General features: G+C 41.1%; 1 protein-coding gene across 1 annotated transcript in view; it reads right to left on the minus strand.

The window, feature by feature from the left end:
• The window catches only part of cdk6 (cyclin-dependent kinase 6), a 33792-nt gene that overhangs the window by 11018 nt on the left and 210 nt on the right, over window positions 1-22564 (minus strand). Inside the window, exons 2-4 of the mRNA XM_053334417.1 lie at window positions 21471-21846; window positions 17614-17749; window positions 12686-12853 (exon numbers count right to left, since the gene is read on the minus strand). Of these exons, the coding sequence (XP_053190392.1) occupies window positions 12686-12853; window positions 17614-17749; window positions 21471-21694 (528 nt within the window). The 5' untranslated portion in view covers window positions 21695-21846. The remainder of the gene's footprint in view (window positions 1-12685; window positions 12854-17613; window positions 17750-21470; window positions 21847-22564) is intronic.

Below are 22564 nucleotides of genomic sequence, written 5' to 3' on the forward strand. Positions count from 1 at the left end.
CTCCTACCAACCAAGAAGTGGCATCACTAAAGCCATCAAACACTCAACTTTTTCTGAAATACACAGTATAATATAGTTCTAAAATCTGGATGGATGCACAAGTGACCTAATCAACATCTTCTTGTTTGTCTTGCAGCTGCAGGCTCAAATGTATATGACTTTAATCAAGTGCATAGAGTTTGTAGCTCTGCAGAGTCAAAGGTTGGGGCTCGTACGTGTACATACACACATAGAGCCTTCTAGGAAGAACCACAGACCTAGAGCTCAGGGTATATCCGCCTCAGTGCAATACAGAGTTATTCGAAAACCTGGCCACAAGTGCAGACACAGGCATATGTATCACTCATGCAGACACATGCACTCATAGACACACCGGAAGATAGATGCAACGAGTGCCACTGACTACTTTGATTGCAGTATACTGTTGTTGTAACAGTGTAACTATGGAAAGGTGATCTTTTCATTCTGCTCCTTCACTGAATGATAAGGCTGACATTATTCTGTATTGTTCTTGCTATCAGCTAATCGAATGAAACCAAAACCAACAGTGCGTTAGTCCGTCTCTAAATACTTTCCGACTTCCCTACTCTGTATGTAGCACTCAGATGCAAGCTCTTTTGTTCCTACTGAAGACTCAACTGTCTTACAAACAGTTCAAATATATACAGTTGTTTTGTTTTAAGAAAAAAAGGCAGACAAATGTCTTAAATATAAAAAACAGAAATTGTCAACAATTTGCCATTATTAATAAACACACCACATTTACTAAATGTGAACAGGGATGGAAGTAATAAATTACAATTACTCTCCATACTGTAACAATGTGGATTTTCTGTGTTCTTTTACTTAAATATTTAAAAAAAAACAGTCATCTTACTTTTACTTAAAGGTGCAGTATGTAGAATTTAGTGGCATCTGACTTGGCAGGAATGGAATATGATATCTATTGGTATGTTTTAATTAGTGTATAATTGCCTGAAAATAAGAATAGGTTTTTTCGTTTATTTGGAATGAGCCCTTTAAATCAACATGGGGAGCAGGTCCTCTCATACTGAGGCCGCCATGTTGCTCCTCCATGTTTCTACAGTAGCCCAAAATGGACAAACCAAACACTGACTATAGAGAGGGCCTTTCAGGTTTTTTGGAAGCTTCGTAGCCAAATGCTAAATATGGTAATGAACTAATTGACTGGCCTCTGCACAAAATGACCTGCTTTTGACATATATTGTTTTGTACAGATTGAGTCTCACTGAATCGCTTTCTTAAATGAGTAATGTATTACCATAAAGCCTGAGGTGTAGGCTTTAAACATCAGACAGCCTGAGACAAACACACACATGGGATGGCTACTTCTGTCAATCTTCTAGCTACAAGACTGAAAGTTTCCGCCAAGATGTGTCTGCCACTCATCAGAGCCATTCAAGGTGGTGTCCAAAAGCGCTTCGGTGGGATGATGGAAGACCCTTAACTAATAGCTGCAGCAATACTGCTAAAGTTCAAGACCACTTGGACTGAGAAAGCTGGTGTGCATATTAGGAGTAGACATGCAAGAATGGACATCAATGTGTCTGTGCAGGCGATTAAGTTGCATCCTTGTGTTCAGGACATTAAACTACTAAAGTAAATAGTTGCAAGTAGATTTTGCTGTAATTGTAATACAAACATAATACATAATAATATAATAAAAAATCCAATTGGAAAGATTATGTAAGCTTAAGTGTCTAATTAGCTTTAGTGTGTCACAAACCCACAGTTATCAATCCCAAGTTTCATCATTTGTGCTCTACACCTTGCATCTCACCTTAAGATCAGTACTATGAGATCTTTTTTTTGTTTTGTGTCCATAAAGAATCATGTTGCAACATAAGTCACTGTATGTGTCAAAGCTGTGCACTACAATATGTAGATGTTTTGTGTTTTTGTTATTTATTTGTACAGATTTAGAGCCTTAATTAAAACTCTCCTTGGAAAAATAACACAGGATGACTTGGAACAAGTTGGGCAGCATTGATCAGATGAAGATGATTTCTTCTCATCAATGAAATCCATGAGCCCACAGAGTAAAGGGAAGCCGGACAGGTATCTTGCTAGTGTCTCAGACAAATATGGACTTACTAAACTTATTTCCCTACATCAAAAAACTGTCCCTAAAATCTCAACACCAGCCTGCCAGCTTCTGCTGCCTGTGAGAAACTGTTCCGATGTGCTGGACTGGTGTTCGCTGCAGCCAGCAAGACTGAACTTTAAGAAAGCAGCTCTTAAGCAGCCTGCTTAAAGTGAACAGCAAATTCACTGAGTAATAATGTACAAAGTTTCCACTGTCACTATTATTTTATATATAAGCAGATATTCTGATGTAACCCTTCTAGATGTTTTTCTTCTTCAAGTAACTCAGTCCTCACATGCAGTAATATATATATGTGTGTGTAGTATAACATGCATGTATCAAGTTTACGTATTGTAGCAGTTGTACTTCTCATTTATATTAGTCACCAGTGTTTTCCTCTTTCTATGCTCTGACTCATACTAAGAAAGGAAATGTTTAAATTGTTTTTTATTCAATTCCCCTTTTACCCCAAGCCTTTCGTTGCAATGTCATCTCACATTTACACATGTGACTTGAATAGTATACTTTGTTTGATATTATGTTCATTTTTAATTTTGGTTCAACTGTATTTCAAGTTTATTTATTTCAGTTTTTATTAGTGTATTTTTTGTCTTATTTTTTTTAAAATTCTATTTAAAAGTATTTCTGCAATGATCACTTCATGTTTCAATTTAATTTGTTAATGCACTTTATTCAATAAAGGTGATTTGAAATTAAAAACATCTTATATATAGCACATGCTCCAGTCTGCATTTCCTTGGAAAGGTCCTCAAGCCTCGAGGACTGTATCTGCACCTCAATAACCGCACAGTTCAAAAAAACTAGGTAATTTATACTCAAAGTAAATTTCAAATAAGTTACTTTTTACTTTTATTTCAGGGGATTTTTACAAAAGTAATTTTACTATAGTTCAATTGAACCATAAAAACAGTGATTGGGTAAAATAATTTAGCACTCTTTAACACCTCTGAATATTCACTTCTGCTTTTTTTGTTGCTGCTGTTGATCATTTAATTGTTTCAATTGTTGACATTAAGAGTCTTATGTAATAACATCCACCCTTATATTCAATAGCGTGTGAAACACACTCCTCCACACTTTTCCAACGTCAGAATTGGGGTTGCCCAAACCTGTAAATGACATTTACCAGAGAAGAAACTGGTTTATTTTTAGCATTCGCCCACCTTCCTTTAAATCACAGCAACTGTCACTTATGAACACATGACGCGTTGACTAATTGTGAATGAAACCCTTATGAGAATACCTAGTCCGCTATCATTAATTGTTTGGGAAAAGAGTGCCTGAAACTCTCAATCTGAAGTTTGAGAATATTATGTATTATAGTCAGTCAGCACAGCTTTCCCGTCAGCAATCCTCCTCACCTTTTAACCTCCCTCTCTCCTGCAAGCTCTTACTCCTCTATAAAATTCTTCTCTCTCCGTTTCTGTAAGCTGACGAGTCTGTAAAACGCATGTCTGAAACACAGTGAAGCCAACACAGAATCATTGGAGAGCCTGTAATATCCATGGATGCACTTTGATCACACACACACACACACTTTTAAACGCTCCATAAAATACTCCTGTTTTCATCTGCAAGTTATACTAAATATCTCCAAACTTAAACTTAATAACAGTTTTCTCATTGGCTGTTCTAAAAAAAAAGAGGACATTCCCCAACTTCAATGTTGTTCTCTGAGCTTTTTTTCTGTCCTTTCCCTTCCTCTTCTTCCGACCACGTTTGCATTCCTTCTTCCTTAGTCTCCATTTCTCACCCTCTCATCTCATTCTCTGTTCTGCTTCACATATCCCTTCATTACCCTCTCCTGCTCTCCTTTATCTATGCAGGCTACATGAAGACACAAGCATACAGGATACAGGACACTCAGAGCAAACGTGAGTCAGTCCTAAACTGTATAATCCAGTGTTCAGTGACTTAGGTCAGCTGCTTTACATTTTCAATCTGTCTTGCTTCCTATCTGACACCCTTCTTCCCTTCTGCATGGTAACAGAAAAGCCAGAAGAGGTCAGATAAAGCTGAGGGAGGAGAAAAAAAAGAGAGCGAGAAATAGACTGAGAGACATAGAGAGTGTGTGAGGCTGACTCCAGATTAAAGGACAACATTCTGGGAATTCCTTTCTGCTGAGAACATCCTCCCCCTCACCACCACCAACACCATCCTTCTCAACTCTCACTGCTGCTCTCTCCTCCCCGCTCCGCTTCAGGGAGGAAATGGCTTCTCCTGCCCCAGAGGACCTCCAGACCTCCTGGTCTGGACCTCCAAGCATGTCTGACTTGCAACATCCGGACCGGACCTATGCCACCAGTGCACTGTGCATGCACAGCCGAGGATAATGACAATACGCATGTGAGCGCGGGGGCGTTTGGTTTGTGTATGTGTGAGTGGTTGCACGTGACTTACTGAGCACCTGCTTTTGCCTGGATGAATGTGCTTCAGTGCCAGGGGCTTTTGAGTGTATGTGTTCTGCAAATGTATGAAAGTTATCTGCAGCATGTGTTTGAGGTTTAAGGGATAAATCTGCTTTATTACAACATGTATTACAACATGTTAATGTTTAGGGGCGCTGGTGGGCGGATTTTTAAACTTTGGACAATGACCCCCCTTCTTCAAGTCTTTATGCTACGCTAAGCCAACCGGCTGATATCTGTAGCTTCATATTTAACATGACCCTCCTCATGTAACCTTCTGTTAAGTAATTGTTTAAAAGTCTGACCGCTTGTGTTTCATGCCCTGTCCATGATCTCAGCGATGACTTTCATGATAATATTTAGTACTGTTTAAAAGTAACCCATAGCAATGATGGCAAAAAGTACTAAATGAAATCCTCAAATCATGGAACTGTTGGAAACCACACACACCCCCTATCCTGTTCGACCCCTGCCGCCACTACCATGACACAGACGTTTTCATGTCACACTATGTGTGGACCTTTGCAGTGACCTGATGCCATAAGGATGACTGAAGCTGGGGCTTAGGGCTGCAGCGCCGGAGGCACTGGGGCTGATGGAGCTTGGCCGGGACCTGTGTTTACATTCCCTCTCACTGAGGAAGCCCAGGATGAAAGAGCACCACTGCACACACAGACACATACCATCTACACACACTGCACACTGCACAGACCAGCACTTTGGAAACACCAGAGGCCAAATAACTATTGTAATTGAATCAATAAGGGCATGATTGGAAGCTTTAACTCATTCAGCAATTACTGAATAAAGTGGAATAACTGTGCAGTGCAGATAAGTCTCTCAGGTAAATGACTCAACTGCTTCATGCTTTGAGTCTTAAGCTAGAATTTGATTACATTCCTGAAAGTAATCCACCACAAATTAAAGTCTTCCTAAGTGAATCTCTGAGGGAAAAGGGATAAAGGCTTCAGAGTGTATAGGCAAGCCACATATGGGAGAGGGAGAGCGGATGTTATAATAATAATAATATGAGCAAAACTATGCATCCTGAGAGTACAGTGGGGCTGAGGCTGTGATGTTGTGTCTCCAGAGAGGCCTCATTCGAAGCTCCAGCAGTCAGCCATGCTGTAAACACCATTATTTCACTCCTCCCTAACTTTCCCTCTTTCTTTCTCTTGTTCTGCAAAAAGAACAATTTAACGTCCCAACAATGCTGCTGCACCAGGCCAAGAAAGGGAAGAAGGAGGAAGATCCAAAAGAGAGATGAGGGGGAAAGGTAGATGGAGGCACAGACACTGAAGGAGGGAGAGACAGAGCTACAGAAAGAAAAGTGCAAGAGCAGCACACAAACTGTATACAGTAAAACAGAAAAAAAAAACTGGGACTACAACTGTTGCCAAAGTATGCACAGCATACAGGAATGCAGCATGGGGCCCTCGGCGAGCGAAACAAAGACAGCACAGTCAGTGGCTCTCTCTCCCCAGTGCTACCACATCCGCACATCATTAGCTGGAAAATTCCTGATATATGCTGTAATTTTTTCTCTTTTTTTCCTCCTCTTCCTCTGGCCGTTGCTGGTACAGACAAGGCTTTAATATCCAGATGCTGCTGTGTGCGTGTGTGTGTGCGCACATGCACCGCAACCACCGGGTCAGTACCCCCTTTTCTCCACCTGGACCGTTGCCAAGAGACTGATCAATACAGTGAAGTGTAAGAGGAGTGTGTGTAGGGGGGTGCTACCGCGGCTCTGTCTGACATACTTAAAGGGGGTACACACGCACACACACACACACACACACACACACACAAACACAAAAATCAAATAAGACCTGCATATTGCACTGTGCATGTCAGTGTATCGGTGTGTGGGAACAATCATTGATAACAATGCAATTGTCTGTGTTAAAATGTGTGTATGCGCGCATATCCCCGTTCATATACTGTATGTGTGCATGTACTGAGCTGTGTGTGTGTTTGCTTATGTCAAATTGGGGCCAGCCCCTTTGCTCCAGCCGGCTGCAGTCAAAGCATAGAGGATGACTTTTCCTTTTTTTCCCATGCGGAGCCGTTTGAGGAGATATCTAAACATTCCCAGAGTGCGCTGCACGTGCTCTCCTGCGTGCAGTGCAAGGGTTTTTCCCCCCTCCCTCTCCCTGCTGCTGCCTGCTTCTCTCTTTCTCTTTCTGTCTGTCTGTCTGTCGAGAGTAGAAACACATTGTCTGGCAAAGAAGCAGATTCACAGACACAACTGTCCAGTTCATTGTTGCTCATCACTGAGAAATTTCACTTTCATTAGGCTCTGTTCTTGAATTCTGTTGCACTACTGGAGATGGTGCGCTACTGATGCTTGTAGCCCTGACACTTCTTGAAACTGTGTGATACAATAAACAAAGCTTAATCATAAACTATGAGACACAAAAGAGAGAAAAAGTTATCATCTGCAAACATGCAGTTTGCCAACTTAAAGAAATCTAATCTTCATTATCATTTCTATCTTGGAAGATTATCATCATGTGCCACAAGTGAGACATTACCAATCTAAACTTTCCGCTAACTCACAGATTTTAACACAGTCGAGCAAGGGCCCAAAATGGGAAACACATACATAGTGAAAATAGAAGTTCAGACTGAATAGAGTCTGACTGCTCTTGAAAGCTTTATATTGTAAGAGCCAGTCTGCTGTCTGAGTGCGGGCAGGAAATCTGGTTTCGATTTGTTTAATGTCGTCTGAGATATGGGTGTCTTATTCTGGTAAGCGTAGTGGGAGGGCTATAAGCAGAGGGGATGAGGGGAAGAATTGGGCAGATACCTTTGATCAGGTAACCATTTTACTCCTCTGCCTGTCATCTATAAAAGAGTTTACAGGAAACTATGACAGTGACTTCACAGATTGTCTCAGAAGATAACTACTCAAAGTGCTAAAAATAATTTCTTCATTTGATCATATAAAAAGGAAATTTATAAGCCATTTATTCGCTGAAAAAGACTTGAAAGGACAAGCACTCATAAAATTCCATTTAGCTATTGTGTAACTCAATAACAGCCTGTTATTTAGACTTAAGATAAGCTCAGAGGCAAGACAGAAGCATGTTTGCCACCAATAAGCTTATTTTGCCATCTCCTGTAAATTATGGAAACCCCTCAAGTTTATTTTTGTACCGACGACAAGTGCTAACATAAAAGTCTGGTGGCATTCCCCTTGAGTTTACCAAATCCAATTTGTCAGGCAACAACATGCGCATGATATGCATGAGAGTGAAAGCTAATGGGTTTCATGGGACTATCCAGTCAGCCTTGTATTACAACAGTTAGCAATTTGTGAAAGGTGAAGATGGGAAGACAACCACTGTCAGGTTACTGGAGGTTATCCTTTGAAAACAACACCTGAGGTAACCTCTTGTCCCTCTGTCACCTCCAGATCAGGAGCCACATTCACAAAGCCACATTATCTTACCACTAGGAGCCCTCCTAAATGGCACTTAAAGTTCTTTCACTAGACCTGTTCACAGAGCTGCTGAGAGTGACTTTTACAAAGGAAATGAGTGAAGTCCTAAGCTGAGAGAGGAGGTGGGGTTGACCCCATTGTTATGGATCACATTATGTATCATGAGTCACGTACTTCTGCAGTGATTAGTTGACCAAAAAAAATCCAATTTATTATTCATTCTTAGTGACTTATCAGTCTTTTGGACTACTTTTGACTCACAAGCTTAAGAGTTAGTCATTACTCTTAGACCAAAACCTTAGGATTCCTGAAGTTTGGCCAGTTCAGAGTAAAAGTACCTTTGGTCACAGGATGTTTTAGGAATGTCCCTTGACTTTGACTGGATCAGTTTCCTTCATACTTGTTAAGAATACTAATGTATAGCAGTGTCTTTGATCAAACATGCCCAAATTTGTACCAGTATTCGGATGTTAATAAGATATGCTGCATTACACAATTCTGTAACACTGCAGACTCTTTTCTTCCAAATTAGCTCCATCAAAGGAAACCTTTTCCTCAAAAGCACTTTGGCAGAAATGGGATCTCAATGGGATGGACAAAAAACAGACCCTACTCTACTCTTTTCTGGTATGTCAGATTAACCCATCAGCTTGACCCATCTGCCTGTCAATCAAGGCAGCACAATGTGGCTGTAGCCAGACTGGGGTCATTAAAAAAACATCAACAAAGCAACGGACCCCCAGGGACTGCCAGGGGCAGCCTAATCTGGACCTCTGTACCAACCCAATGGGTGGTCTCCCTCGCTCTCTTTCCCTCTCTCAGGGAGGGTGAAATATGTGTGACATGGTAGGTGGGTGATGCCGATGGGGCCATCAGTCACATGCAACCATGCATGTGCTAATGCACCGTCACACACTTTTTAAACACACGCATGCACAGACTGCTAGTTTTGTCAATGACATTAACAACGCAACATGTTGCTAGGTGAGAAAGCAAATTCATCACAAAAACAGAAGTTCACACAATTCTGGTAAATCATTAGCAGAATGAGTGCAAGTTTCAGTTAACAATGATGGAAAAAAAGGAGAGAGGAGAGAGGGACTGTTTTTGACAACTTTATGCAAATGCTCACTCCAGCCATCTTCTCGTTCTAGAAGTGCTAAATGAATCACTTTGAAAGTGAGAGAGAGAAGTATCTTGTTCACTTAAGCAACAGCAGTTCTCCAAAGCCCATCTGTCTGCCAGTAACGGTGGCATTAGGTGACTAAATAAGTAACTGCTGGTCTGTTGGGCAAAGGGGAAGATCCTCTTAAATAGTGTGTGTATTTGTGTATGTGCACTGCATACAATGTAGATTATCTGCTTTTATTAGCAAGAGGAAACACTGAATGGATGAATGGAGATTGTGTGTACGTGTGTGTGTACGTGTGTGTGTGTGTGTGTGTGTGTGTGTGTGTGTTTATGCGCGTGCGTGCGCGTGTGTGTGTTGCAGGGACTGATAGGGGGATTCCAGACACAGGAACATTCATCTGGAACCGAAGATCCTGTGCTCACGTTGCAGCGCTCTGCTCCAGTGCATGCATGCACATGCACATACACACGCACACACACACACAAACCATTTCATTTTTGTGTCCCAATCTGTATAACCAAGGAAGGAAATGAATGTGTGTGCAAACTGTGTGTGTGTGTGTGTGTGTGTGTGTGTGTGTGTGTGTGTGTGTGTGTGTGTGTGTGTGTGTGTGTGTGTGTATGTATGTGTGTGTGCGCAAGTAATTTCGGGGACTCGACATCTGTCATCCTTATCTGAAGGTGGATTCCCGGGTGAGATTTCAACCCCCTAACGAAAAGTGTCCCCTCTTAGTCATAAAGAAGTGTAACATTTTCTCAAAAGATAAAGGCTTCTCTGAAACCACACACACATATACACTCAATATTGTGAAACACTATGTAAATTTGATTTAGGTTTAGGTATGTCTTCCTTTGAGAGTTAGCTGGTATTATAGATCTGAGTGATAGATTACAGAAATTAATTTCGGAAATACTGAAAAGTTTTATCTGAATCATCAGAGTTACCCTTGATACAGAATTATAAGCAGATGCTACTCATACAGAGAAAATAATTTGACAAAATTCGAATGAATCGGTACTGATATTTCTAACAGATATTTATTAGTACTTCCTTACAAAAGCTGTCTTGATAATGATAGCACCTGTTAACCTACACAGACAACTGACAATATTCTACTTTAGCTGTTTACTGTGATGTGTCGTTTTGGCTCATCTTCTTGAGATCTACAAGAGTGGTTTATTGTCCATATAATGAGTATAATATAATAAGGATAATATACGTATAATGAAATACAATAAAACAGGTATAAATCCATGGCAAAATATTTGAAAATGGCTTGCAATGACTACTTTTGCTGGTGTGCCAAGAAAAATAAAGCTGTCAAATGCTCAACAAGCCAACTTAGTTATTGCACCTAATTCAATAAAACATATAAAACTCAAATGACAGTACATTTCAGGAGAAGGAGAAGCTATAATAGTTAAAGCAATCTAGTGTAACATGAAGTTCACTTGATTTTAATTAGTTCTCTGTGTAAATGACCCGCCCTCTCCTTGTGTGTGATGGGCTATAATAATTTCTTGCTGCTAGATTTCATGATGTCACCAGCACATCAGTGTGAAGCTGCTACCGTGTGCGGAAAGCGGAGTCATGGATTTTGGTATTTTACTTACAACAAATGGTATGTAATGTTTTCAGTTGCATTATGAAATGGTTTACACAAAGACCATGTTTGCCGTCTTTAAGAGATTGGTCACAGAGGACAAAGAGTCTGTGTTATGTCTGATATGAAGTTTGGAGCACCTGCTTAGTGTCCACCAGCCCTGCTGCTCGTCTCTTGTTTTCCTGTGACGGTGGCACAGACATATGGCAGTCTATTTGGATGCTGAGAGCAGAAATTAAGTTTACATTCTTTCCAAAAGGATGTTTATATTTACATTGGACGGGCAGATGTTGTGCTACTGGATGAACTATGAGTGTTGCTAACTCTGCATAATATGAGCTGCCTGGCCTTCAGTTCCATCCCTACATCTCCTCAAATCCTCCTGATACTCATCAGCAGGTGGGATGAACAATTGTAACTTATAGTACATTTTACAAAATATTTTGTATTCCCACTGGTCAAAACCGAGCATCTTACTGCAAAGAAGTTTCTGTCGTCTGTCCGTCATTCACGTCTGTGACTTTCTGTCGCTTATACTTTTACTAGATTGAGTCAATCTCCCTCTCTACAAGCACCACATGACAACTCTGAACAGACCAACAGAACAACTCATACATTAAATTAAAAACATGAAACATAAAACTTAAATACAATAATACAAAATTCAAACCTTACCAGAGATTAAATATACTGTACTTAAACATATCCAAACCCAAATGTAATGATTTATGCTAATGAAGGTTTGGTTCTGGTGATGTTGATCAGTGAAGGAAATAAAATGCATGACTGTATGTGTGAATTTGAAGCAGGTCAGAAAACCATTCCTACATAAATAAAAAGCACATTAAAAAAAGTTAGTGGGCTACTGTTGCTGGCTACCTTCATTTTAAAAGTCTCATCTCTCCCTATTTTCAAGCGCTTCCAAAGACTCCTTTCAGTCTCTCTATTTTATCTGGTCATCAGAGCCCAGAGCTCAACAGTTGGACATCAAAGTACCGACGGCGGGAAGGGAGGGGTGTCTGTCTCTCCTCGTCTGTTCCATCCCTGTCTACGACGGCCACTGAGGGATTCCTGAGACAGGCCACGGGGGCCTTTGGCTCTCAATTTACACAGAGAAATCCTATATCATTTGGCCCAGTGCTGCCGAGCTACCCGCTGATGCCCTTTAAGTGCCCGCTACATCACATTAGACGCTTTTCATCCAACTCTCAGGAGACGGGAGGGTAGTTCAAGGCAGTGGCGGCGTGTCTGTGTCTGTGTATGCGAGTGTATCTTTATCAAAAAAGCATTAATGTGAACGACAGCGAGTGAGTTTGTTCAGCTTTAAAATATAAACTTGCAATAACAACAGCACTGTCACGCACACATCTACTTCTGGGTCTACAGATACTGCTATTGAGTGCATTTTCTATTTTCTAGATCAGTTATACAGTCTACTTATGTAAAAAGAAACAGCAGATGTCATAGTAGTGATAATGGAGTTGAAAAGAGTGGTTTCAGAGAGCAAAGGAAAACCCAGGGGTGATAAGTGTATCCATTTTCTTTGCATGTCTAGAGTACATAGATAAGGCGTATTCTTTCACTTATGCATATGTTCACTTTGAAATAAAAACTGCTTATATGCAATTGAGATCTAAATGTTATACATTCTCTCAATAATTGCTTAAAAAAACACCTACAAAAATAATAGATTTGTTAATAGTGACAACTTGTATAAAAAAGAACAGACTGGCTGAGATTTTAAACACTAGATGTTACGGATGCAGGTGTAATACTTAATTTTTACTACAGTAGACGGATGCAAAGGGGTTCAAAACTTTCCATAACGCCATGATGCAGTGTATTAGCTCATGTCATACACCCCCCATCTGAGTCGGTCTGTGTCTGCAAAGCTGTGAAACTGTGAGCTCGTAGCGTTTAAGAAGCTTTCTTTGGAATATCGAATCAGACCTATGAACACGCAACTCACCACGGAGGTGAGCGCCATCTGGAAGCTGTAGATGCGGGCTAAGCCGAAGTCGGCCAGTTTGATCTGTCCTCCACTGGTGACCAGGATGTTCTGGGGCTTCAGGTCACGGTGAACCACGCGGTGGGAGTGCAGGAAGTCCAACCCCTGGAGCAGCTGGTACATCATATCCTGTCAGATAACAAAACGGAAAGAACAAAGAGAGAGAGTGGGGTGGATTTTTTTTGGAAACATGACAAGGCCAAAAAGTTAATACAGAGATGAGCTAAGCTTCAGGATATGGTAGTCGCGATAGTAGATACAAGGTCAGGTTAAAAGTGGTGATGTAGGGTGTGAGATGATTGAGCGAACAATGTAACAGCACAGACCAGATGTTTGAGATTTGTTTTCATTGTCAATACGTGGCTTAGAATTACTGTTATTGAATTGATGCATTTGATCACATGCACAGTTCAGCCTTAATTGTGCTAGCAAAAATATCATCCCAAGCCCCCCCCCCACCCCACCACACCACACACACACACACACACACACAACTCAAACCTCGCCATTTGAATCAGATCTCCAACAAAAGGCCTGAATGAAAGGACCCTGTAGAGAGAAGGTAACTATAAAAAGGCGGATACATTGTGGTATAGAGGGAGTTCAGGGAGGCCTGTGTCTTTTCTTGTCGACTGTGGCAGATGTTTGATAACTGACACACACACACACACACACACAGACACACACACACACACACACAAATGACAGAGGCAGGGAGAGGCCCCGCTCTGTACAAGCATAGCTCTCTGTTTCTCAGCAGCTGTCCTGCTTGAGTTAATTGGCACTCGTTCTCATTTTATGCCCAAAAACTGACCTCAGAAATCGCCGTAGACGCTGCATACGTGACACACAAGCTAAAGTAAAGCTGGTGTGAACACGAATGAACTATGTCAAACCAGCTTAGACATGTTCTTTTCAAACTGAAATACTCTCAAACAGGTCCTGCACCTGTAAACAAATAAGTAATCGTGAAGGGCTCGTAGCCAGGTGCTTTTGGCTCAAAAAAAATAAAAACATACCAAAGGTAGGATAGTTTGATTATTTAAGTTTAAGGGCTACTGACAGATTAAAATGCAAATATACGAAATGAAGAAGCTTCAGTGAGTTAAATTTAAAGTGAATGACCATTTAACCTGATAGAACAGCAACCAAGTGAGTATATTTGTGTGCAAAAGACATTTATAAAGTGAAATGTCTTGATGCTGGGGTTGGTGTGTTGCCCCCCTCTAAGCACACACACACATGCCCCCTACACATACCCCCAAAACCCTCCGCCAAGACCTCACAAGTGACATGGACCTGAGCCCACAGCTCTATTCACTGGCCGACCAGCTGGTGAGTGAGTCAAAGGAGTCTGCACACTCAAGCAGAAAACATTAGCAAACGGCGCGGGGCTGGCTGCTGTGCTGGCCACAGAGGAGACAGGGCGCCCCACAGCATACTGTGGAGATGGGGAGTAATGCGTGTGCGTGTGTGTGTAAACTGTATTACCTCCTGGCTCTGTGTTGACATTATGTGTGTCTACATATCTATTTGTGTGTATGTAAACCTGTATCAATGTGTGTGGATGTGTGTGGGTGTGCAAGCACATGCATGTGTGTGTGCCCTCTGACCAAGGGCAGGCAGGATGCATAAACAGACCTTCCTTTCTACATCTCCATCCAGCCATGACCTAGCGAGGAGGGCAGCAGACAGACAGGGCCATAGGACAGAGGCAGGCAGTTGGTTATTTTGTGTGTGTGTGTGTGTGTGTGTGTGTGTGTGTGTGTGTGTGTGTGTGTGTGTGTGTGTGTGTGTGTGTGTGTGTGTGTGTGTGTGTAGGGGGGCTGACACAATAGCAAACCCCCCCCAATCAGTTCCTCTCTGCTTTAAATAGCCATTTCACCGTGCTTCCTTTCAGCAGCATTTCCTAGTAAACACTAATTATCTCAGAAGTGTGACTCTTGGACAAACACACAAACAATCTTGGCCCCCTCGGCCTGAGCGCCACCTTCTCTGCTGTATCAATTACGACTACAACTGAGTAATGAAAAATATTCCAACTATGTTCAACAGCATGACTCATAGCCTTTCCTGCAGGAAAGCACTTAGCTTGGAAATTAAAATAGTTAATCTAATACTGCAACAAAGTTTAAGAATACATGTAGCACAGAGTGCAAGAGTGAGCCACCTTGTAGCCTCACACACAGTTGAATCCAGCAGCGACGAAACTCAGAAAAGTTGCACAAGACACAACTGTCTTCAACTGGCAACACATCAACCAAAAACCCCACAAACAACTTGGCTAGGAGGAAACAAAATCACACAAAAAGGCAACAGATCTGACCCTGAAAAAAGCAGGCGGACCAGGAAAAAAGTAGTCAGCCCACTGAAAAATGCAGTCAAAACATGGCTTTCTGAGTGCGCCTCCTTTTCTAATGCAAATGTCCCAGAGGCAGCCATATTGTTTATTGTAGCTAGGCACAATATGGGACATCTGCCGGTTAGCGTTAGTGTAATTCCCTCCCCATGCTTCATTAACCTCCCCCTTTATGGGCCCAGAGAATGGAGTTGTGGAGGCTTGGACGATGGTGGTGGAGGAGGGTGGGTGAGACCCAAGCGCTGGCCCGGCTGAGGAGCACTGAGGCTGGGGCACCCTGGCTGCTTGATGTCCTTCCAGCTCATTTGATTCCTGGAGGAGGGCCTCTTTCATCAATGACCATGTGGTGGGTCTTGAGTCTGAGTAAGACTGAGTGGGTGGTGGAGGGCGGGGGGCTGAAGTGGACAGGCCGGCCCAGGGTGGGGTGTCTGGGTAGATTGGTTTGTGGAAAATGATGCCTGGTCTTTTTGGTTTAGGGTCATTGGCTGTGAATGTGGATTTAATATATTGTAGGGTGACACACAAGTGAGCACTGGATGAGCACAGGTGTGCTAAATTGAGGATTTCTTAACTAAATCCACAATCTGGTGCCATCTGGTATAGCTGTGGGCAAATGAAGTTGTTGGGGAGAGGGGGTCACTTTGGGGTTTACTGTGCAGTGTCCACTGTTCCAGAAATAACAGGGTATGGTGCTTGTGTCATCTTGTCACTCCGTCATTGTCCTTTTGTCCTCCAGTAGCTCCAGCTGTATGAATGTTAGGAGAAAGCACAGGGAGGGAGAAGGGGAGTCTAAAACCAGCCAAACAGGTGGCTGAACCTCCACAGATCTTGTGCTATGAATTAGGGCTGTACCTGATGATTAATGTTATTATTGATTCATTTGTTGATGATGTTTTCATTTAATTGGTCTTTAAAAAAGGCAAAAAACTAAAAGTGAGAATCATTACCAGCAGTGACCAGAGTCCAACATGATCGTTTTGTTCAGCAAAAAGTCAAAAAACCAAAAGATATTTGATTTATAGTATTGTAAAATAAGAAGAAAAGCATCAGATGAACTGGAACCACTAAACCAGCCTTTTACACATTAACCAACTATGAAACTTATTTAAAACTAATTAAATAACTAATCAGCTAGTTGTTACTAATTAGGACCCACAATGAACTATGGATGAGTTTTAAATCCAGATCCTTATGAACAATGAAATTCTAGAAGTACATGGGCTTCAACTAATGATTATTCCAATATTGATTATTTGTTAGAAAACAGTGAAACATTTAGAACCAAAGGTGACGTATCCACGTTGACTGTTTTGTCGATCACCTACATATATTCAGTTTACAATTATATTACATTATTATTATATTATATTATAAGACAACAAGAAAATTAGAAAGTCAATTTATCAGTTGGTTTTGGATTGATCTTCTTCAACTAAGTATATAATGGTAGTGCATAAATGTTCATTAGTCAAAAAGCAAATGATGAATTATCTCTTACATTTGAAAGTATGGGTTGTCATGTAAGTGGGTGCTTCCATATTGCTGCAGTAGTAAAATATTTAAAACCTCACAACATGATCACAACAATCACAGAGCTATCCCAAGAAACTGGGCACCACATACTGTATCAGCTTCAGCAAAAACCCTGGGAAAGCCTCAGGTGTGATCTACCTGACTCGTCTACGCTTGCACAGCATCCCATCAACACAAAACTCTCACATGTAAACCCAGCCCTGGGGTGAAAACCAACGGTTACTCTAGCTTCCAGAACCTCTCTGTTTCAAATTTGACACTTAAACTCTGAGGCCCCTGTCCAAAAATGGAGCTATAACTCTCCATTATTGTATAATATATACTGTTTCTACCAACCGGGGGGTGAAACAAAATACAGAGATTTTTGGAAAAGAAATGTTTGTGGGAAAGGATAAAATAAAAGGAGCAGTTACAGAATAGAGGAGCTGTCGACGCGTCCACTTCCGACCTTTTGGCAAACTGTAAGGGATCACTGGATTTATTAGATGTATAAGAGAAACTGATAGTAGAAGTGATTTGTGGCTGTAGCTTCAGCAGATATACTATGACGTACAATCGTCCCCATCAAATGTACTTGGGTTTTGAAACAAACCTTTAAAATTTACTTTCACAATTTCACAATGCTCACACACTTATTCTAAGTCCCCATGTATGACACAGTGTAAACTTGGAGCGAGAGGGCAGAGTGAAAATAGAGAAGACAGGGAGCCTCTAATTTGGAGCCCATTTGCCACATGTGCTGCCCTTCAAAACACCGCGGTACCTCTGATGTTGGAGGAAGCTGCACTCTGTCCTCCATGTCTCTGGCACTCAGTACCATCCAGACACAGCTGCGGTCATGCAATGTCCAAGCCACAGAGGATTAGCAAACAGATTTCCCTCACACTTTAAGTTTAAAGCAATACTTCAAATTAAGTTGTTAAAGAATACAGTTTATATATTCCTCGTTGACTGCAGTTGTGATATCCAGTATTTGAGGATAACATTGATTGGTTACCTTGATGGTTTCTGGCGGTACTCCAGGATCAGGGGCCTTCTCCAGGTACGTGGTTAGGTCTTGATCCACATGCTCAAAGACCAGAGTGAGTTTGGTTTCACGGTCAGTCCGAGAGACCGTACACACATCAAACAATCTGGAATGTGGGGAAGAGGAGGAAGAGATCAATACAATGGATTTCATGGGTTCTACTGTGCTTAGCATGCTTCAACAACTAATACAATAAGACTGCATCTCTTTTCTAACAAGGAATATCAACATTATTATGTTCTTTATTTTACTGCTGAAGTAGGCTTTGTCTGAATTCACTCTTTTATTTACCCATTATTTGTTTCTCATAATAGACAATACAAACACTGGATATTTCTAAAATGTAAGACACTTATAAATTGATATTATTTCCTCCGATATAATGGAGGAAAGTAAGTACAGTGCACACAGAATGACTTTAAACACAACAGACATCTTACACAGGTGGAACCAATAATAGTAGGACTGGCATGACTTACTGGAACACCTCAATATGATGGAGCTATTGTTACTGTTATTTGTTACACCTGCCTGAGTAAACGTCTTCTGATCACATTCAAAGTAACAATGTATTGTGATTGATAATCTGTCATTTTCAACCCTTTTGTCCACCATTTTAAACAGCTATGGCCAATGTCATAACTAACATATAAGCTTGTAATCAAGTCTTTAAAAACTGGTTTTATTTAAAACTACTAGTTCACTACACTAGTAAAAAACTAGTAAAAACACTTCATAGCAATTAAAAGAAGAAGAGGTTGGACCAATAATTCAATCACATCAGAAAACAACCAAGTGTAAAATATTCTGCACATTTGTAACAACCAGAGTTTTTTTTACATATTATATTTGATTAGTGATATCTGTGGCTTTTAATATTACAAAAAACAGCAGAAAACGGACACACAAGATCAGACTTATCCATCTACTGCAGGAAATCCTGATAACACTGCCTCAGGTTACCCTGAAGAAAAAAAAATCCACTACTTAATGCAAAGCTTTTGAAACTTTTAAGACCATCAAGCTCCAAACACCAGTGTTTATGGTTGTGTTTCACTAGGCAACAAACTAAGGCCAAGAATCCAGATTATGTCGGCAGACCTGCCAAGGCAGGCTTTGGTGAAAAGCTGAAAAAAAGCTATCCAGTATGTCCTCTTCAAAGAGCTGGGGACCACAAGCAGCATTCCTCAACCGGCACTATGACAACTCCTGATGCTCTTTGGGAAGTTGAGTGGAGCTGCTGCAGAGGCAGCATCTTTCATCACTGTAACACAGGAGACCAAGGGAGCCATGATGGCTCTCAATCTGACAGATGCTGTTTTGGGGGTAATGAGTACATGAGTTACTGTACTCACATAAAAGTACAGCATTAGTATACCCAAGCCATGTCACATCTATGGTAATTATTGGCACAAATGTGACTTGGGAAATTCAGTTTGAAGTCTCCAAAATCTTTAAATTTTAGATTTAGGCATAACTTCTACAATAATGAATGGTTGAAAGGATACACCTAGCACAGACCCTTGAGGGTTTAAATTAGTGGAGCCTTGACTGATTGAGAGTACCACTCAGTGTCAGCTTTAAATCTCAAAATGCAAAGATAGATGTAAAATTTGGGGAAATACACCTAAGAGTCCTAATATTATTATTGCTTCAAATATTCTATGCATGCTGATCCTCAGTGTCACTCCTGTATATTTAACAACTTTCAATGCATGTGCTATTATAACTCAAACTAGCTGATCTACATAAGCCGTTTCAAATCGAAGCATGGAAAGAAATGACTAAATCTCTCCGGAAACTCTTTCATTCCTATCCAACGAGGCATCATGTGTCCGTGCCAACACCCTTGTAATCAGTGGGCTTGGGAGTTGATGCAGTGAGTGAGAGGCGATTCGTTCAAGGTATTAGTACTGTGCATGATGTCACAGAAAAGACGACGCCCTCCTCTTGAAGCGGTTGGGGTTAAACGCCCCTCACGGCTCGATTGTTGGGCTACAATGGGGGCTCTCAGCAGACACTGAACATATGGAATGAATAATGGGCCTTATTACAAACATCCAGGGGTTGCCTGGAGTCAGACAGAAGGCCCACAATGCATCCTTTCCTGGCCTGAGCTGCTTGGCTACGTCGTTTGGTCAAACTGGAGGAAAGTGAGGTTCCTCCAATGGTTCAAGGAGCTAAAAGTTTGCACTCCTAAAACCATTTATTGCAACAAACGCTGTTGCATATAACCAAACTAAACTGACATAAGACAATTTTAATCCCCCCATGTGTCTCACAGCGAGAACAAAATCCATTGTGATCCCATTATGACAAAACTATAACCATTATCCTGCATTATTCATTGATACACTGGGGAATTATTGTTAGAAGCACAAGTGTACTGGCCATGCTTCTAAAACATCCATTTAAAACTTCCCCTTCAATCCCAAAGCACCAAATATTCCATAATAAAACCAGTACCAAGGTCAGACCTTGGCTGGTGCCAACAAATGACGCAGTATCTGACTACTGACCTCTGAGTGAACAATTCATTAGAACAGTGAAAGAAAATGGCCTCTGTGTGCAAAGCAGAGAAGAGGACAGCTATAGAACTTTGCTATATGTAACATGTCTTTATTTTAAATGGCTTTATACAGTGTATTCAGCAGGTTTTACAGTGAATTAGATGCAATTACTGTTTGATCAAAGGGCACTTTGATAGTATTGATGGGCACACACTGGCCTGGCATGCAACTCTGTGACCTGCTTGAAATGGTTATGGAGACATTTGAAACTTCAGCTTTTCATATATAAGTATTTGCGGTTTGAAATTGAGATGCCTTTTAAAAAACAAACTAATTATTACTAAACATAACAACCAACAGATTAATAAGTGATGGAAAATAATCATTGGTTGGAGGCCTAGTTCGCTTACTAGCTTTTTTTATTAGGTCACATGATGACACTAGAACAAGTCCCATCCACTGAAGATGGGCATGAGTCAAAAGCTTTGGGGGAAAATAATAAATGAGTTTATAATATATGATCACATATACTTTGAATATAGTATCAAATACATTCAAATCCAATTGACAGCAACTGCAAGCTATGACAATATTGCAGAAAATTGAAAGCTTCATTACTAGAAATCTGTCACAGGTTTGACGTACTTCAAGCTTCTATATGAGTGGATTAAAGTGCTTGCCCTTATGTTTAGGCCCATAACATTATTGTACATTATTTGTGTTTGCATCTCTTTTCAAAAGATGCAAAATCTTTATTCTGTAAGCCAGTACCCTTTCCTGGGGTCAAAAAGGGGGAAAACATTTAGGTTTGGAGGACGTTGTGTCTCTGTCAGACTTTTTAAATCAGAGTTTTTATTAGGGAAAGTGCATGACCTGGGTCAATGTGATCAGAGCTGATCAGTAACAAGGAATAAGAGGCTGGATTTCACACTTGATGGGAAAATAACTGTGTATACCAGGAAAGAAAATGGACAAATGTGAAGACCTGACAGGTGTGCACCTACTGCCTGCGGACAGCAGCAGCAACCATGCAGCTAATTGTTGTGCAACACACATTTTCATATTGTCAGCAAGAAAGAGTCAAAGAAAAGAACTTCTGCTGCTGCAAAAAGTGGACACTTCAGAGGAGCAGGCCTCCACTAAAGGTCATTTGAGGCAGCATGGTTGCCACCAGACACCATCAAAAAGGAAGTAGTGTGTGTCTCTGCCTCAAACTTACAAACCTAAACTTTAAAGTCACGCACACACACAGACACACACACACAAACACACACAAACATAACACAAGGCTGCCCACCTCCTCGCCCCCTCACTTACCTGACAACATTGGGGTGCTCAAAGGCTTCAAGCTGCCTCAGTACCGCCACCTCCCGGATGGTGGAGAGAGGCATCCCCTCTTCCTCCGTCTGGACACGAACTCTTTTCAGGGCTACAAAGCGTCCCCCGTTCTTCAAATCTCTCGCCTTGTACACTTTCCCGTAAGCGCCTTCTCCAATCTCGGCCACAGCCTCATACTGAGCACCAATACTTTCTTTGTCCATTTTTGCTGATTTTTTCTTTCTTGCTCTCTCTCTCTCTCTCTCTCTCTCTCGTCTCTTGTTGAAAATATTGCGGGGAATCCCGGCCGAGGGTGACGAGCCAGAGTTCTCTCACAAAGGCATATTCACTGAAAAAAGGTCGGCACATGCAATGCCTGGGTGACAGGGAGAGACAGATGTTGGAAGTCACAATCTTGCTTACATTTGCTCAAATTGTGCTCCAGGTAGGCAACAACAGGACTGTCATCATGTTTTATTCCGACTATCAACACAAGAGCCCCGCTGCGTCCCAACTTCCACTCCTCCTCCTCTTATTACGCACAGCAACTCATGTCATCCTACCTCCAACACAAAGTGAAAAAAGGCATGCAAAAATAAACTACATTAAGCACGTTTTTTTCCCCTTCCTTAAAAGTTGGCTTTGCATTAAACATTAAACTGTCTCGCGCATTCACAAGAACACCCCACATGCAAAATGTTGCTCAAGTGAAGTTCATGTGGGCTGTCTTACCCCTGTTAAAGGAAATAAAACAAGGACATTTAAAGAGAACACGCAAAAAAGAAAGCACAACCTTTACATACAAAGCATTCTTTTAAAGTAAGTTAAATAACCTGCAGCCTGCTTTGTCCCTGTCCTGTTTTTATCACTTTCTGTTTGACGCGAAACAAACTTGCCGAGCACGTGGCTGTCTACTGATTGCATTGTTTAAACTTCCTACAGCAACAGTCCACTAAACACACTTTTAACTTTACATTTTAACCCCGATTTCTTTATAAATATGTAAAACAAGACAGTGGCAACGTTTTAAATGTGTTTTCATCAACTTGGAGAGCGTCATCTAATTTTTTCTAATTTAATTGCCTCAAACAATT

The sequence above is a fragment of the Scomber japonicus genome, chromosome 15, assembly GCF_027409825.1.
Source record: "Scomber japonicus isolate fScoJap1 chromosome 15, fScoJap1.pri, whole genome shotgun sequence".
In the NCBI taxonomy this organism is placed as follows: domain Eukaryota; kingdom Metazoa; phylum Chordata; class Actinopteri; order Scombriformes; family Scombridae; genus Scomber; species Scomber japonicus.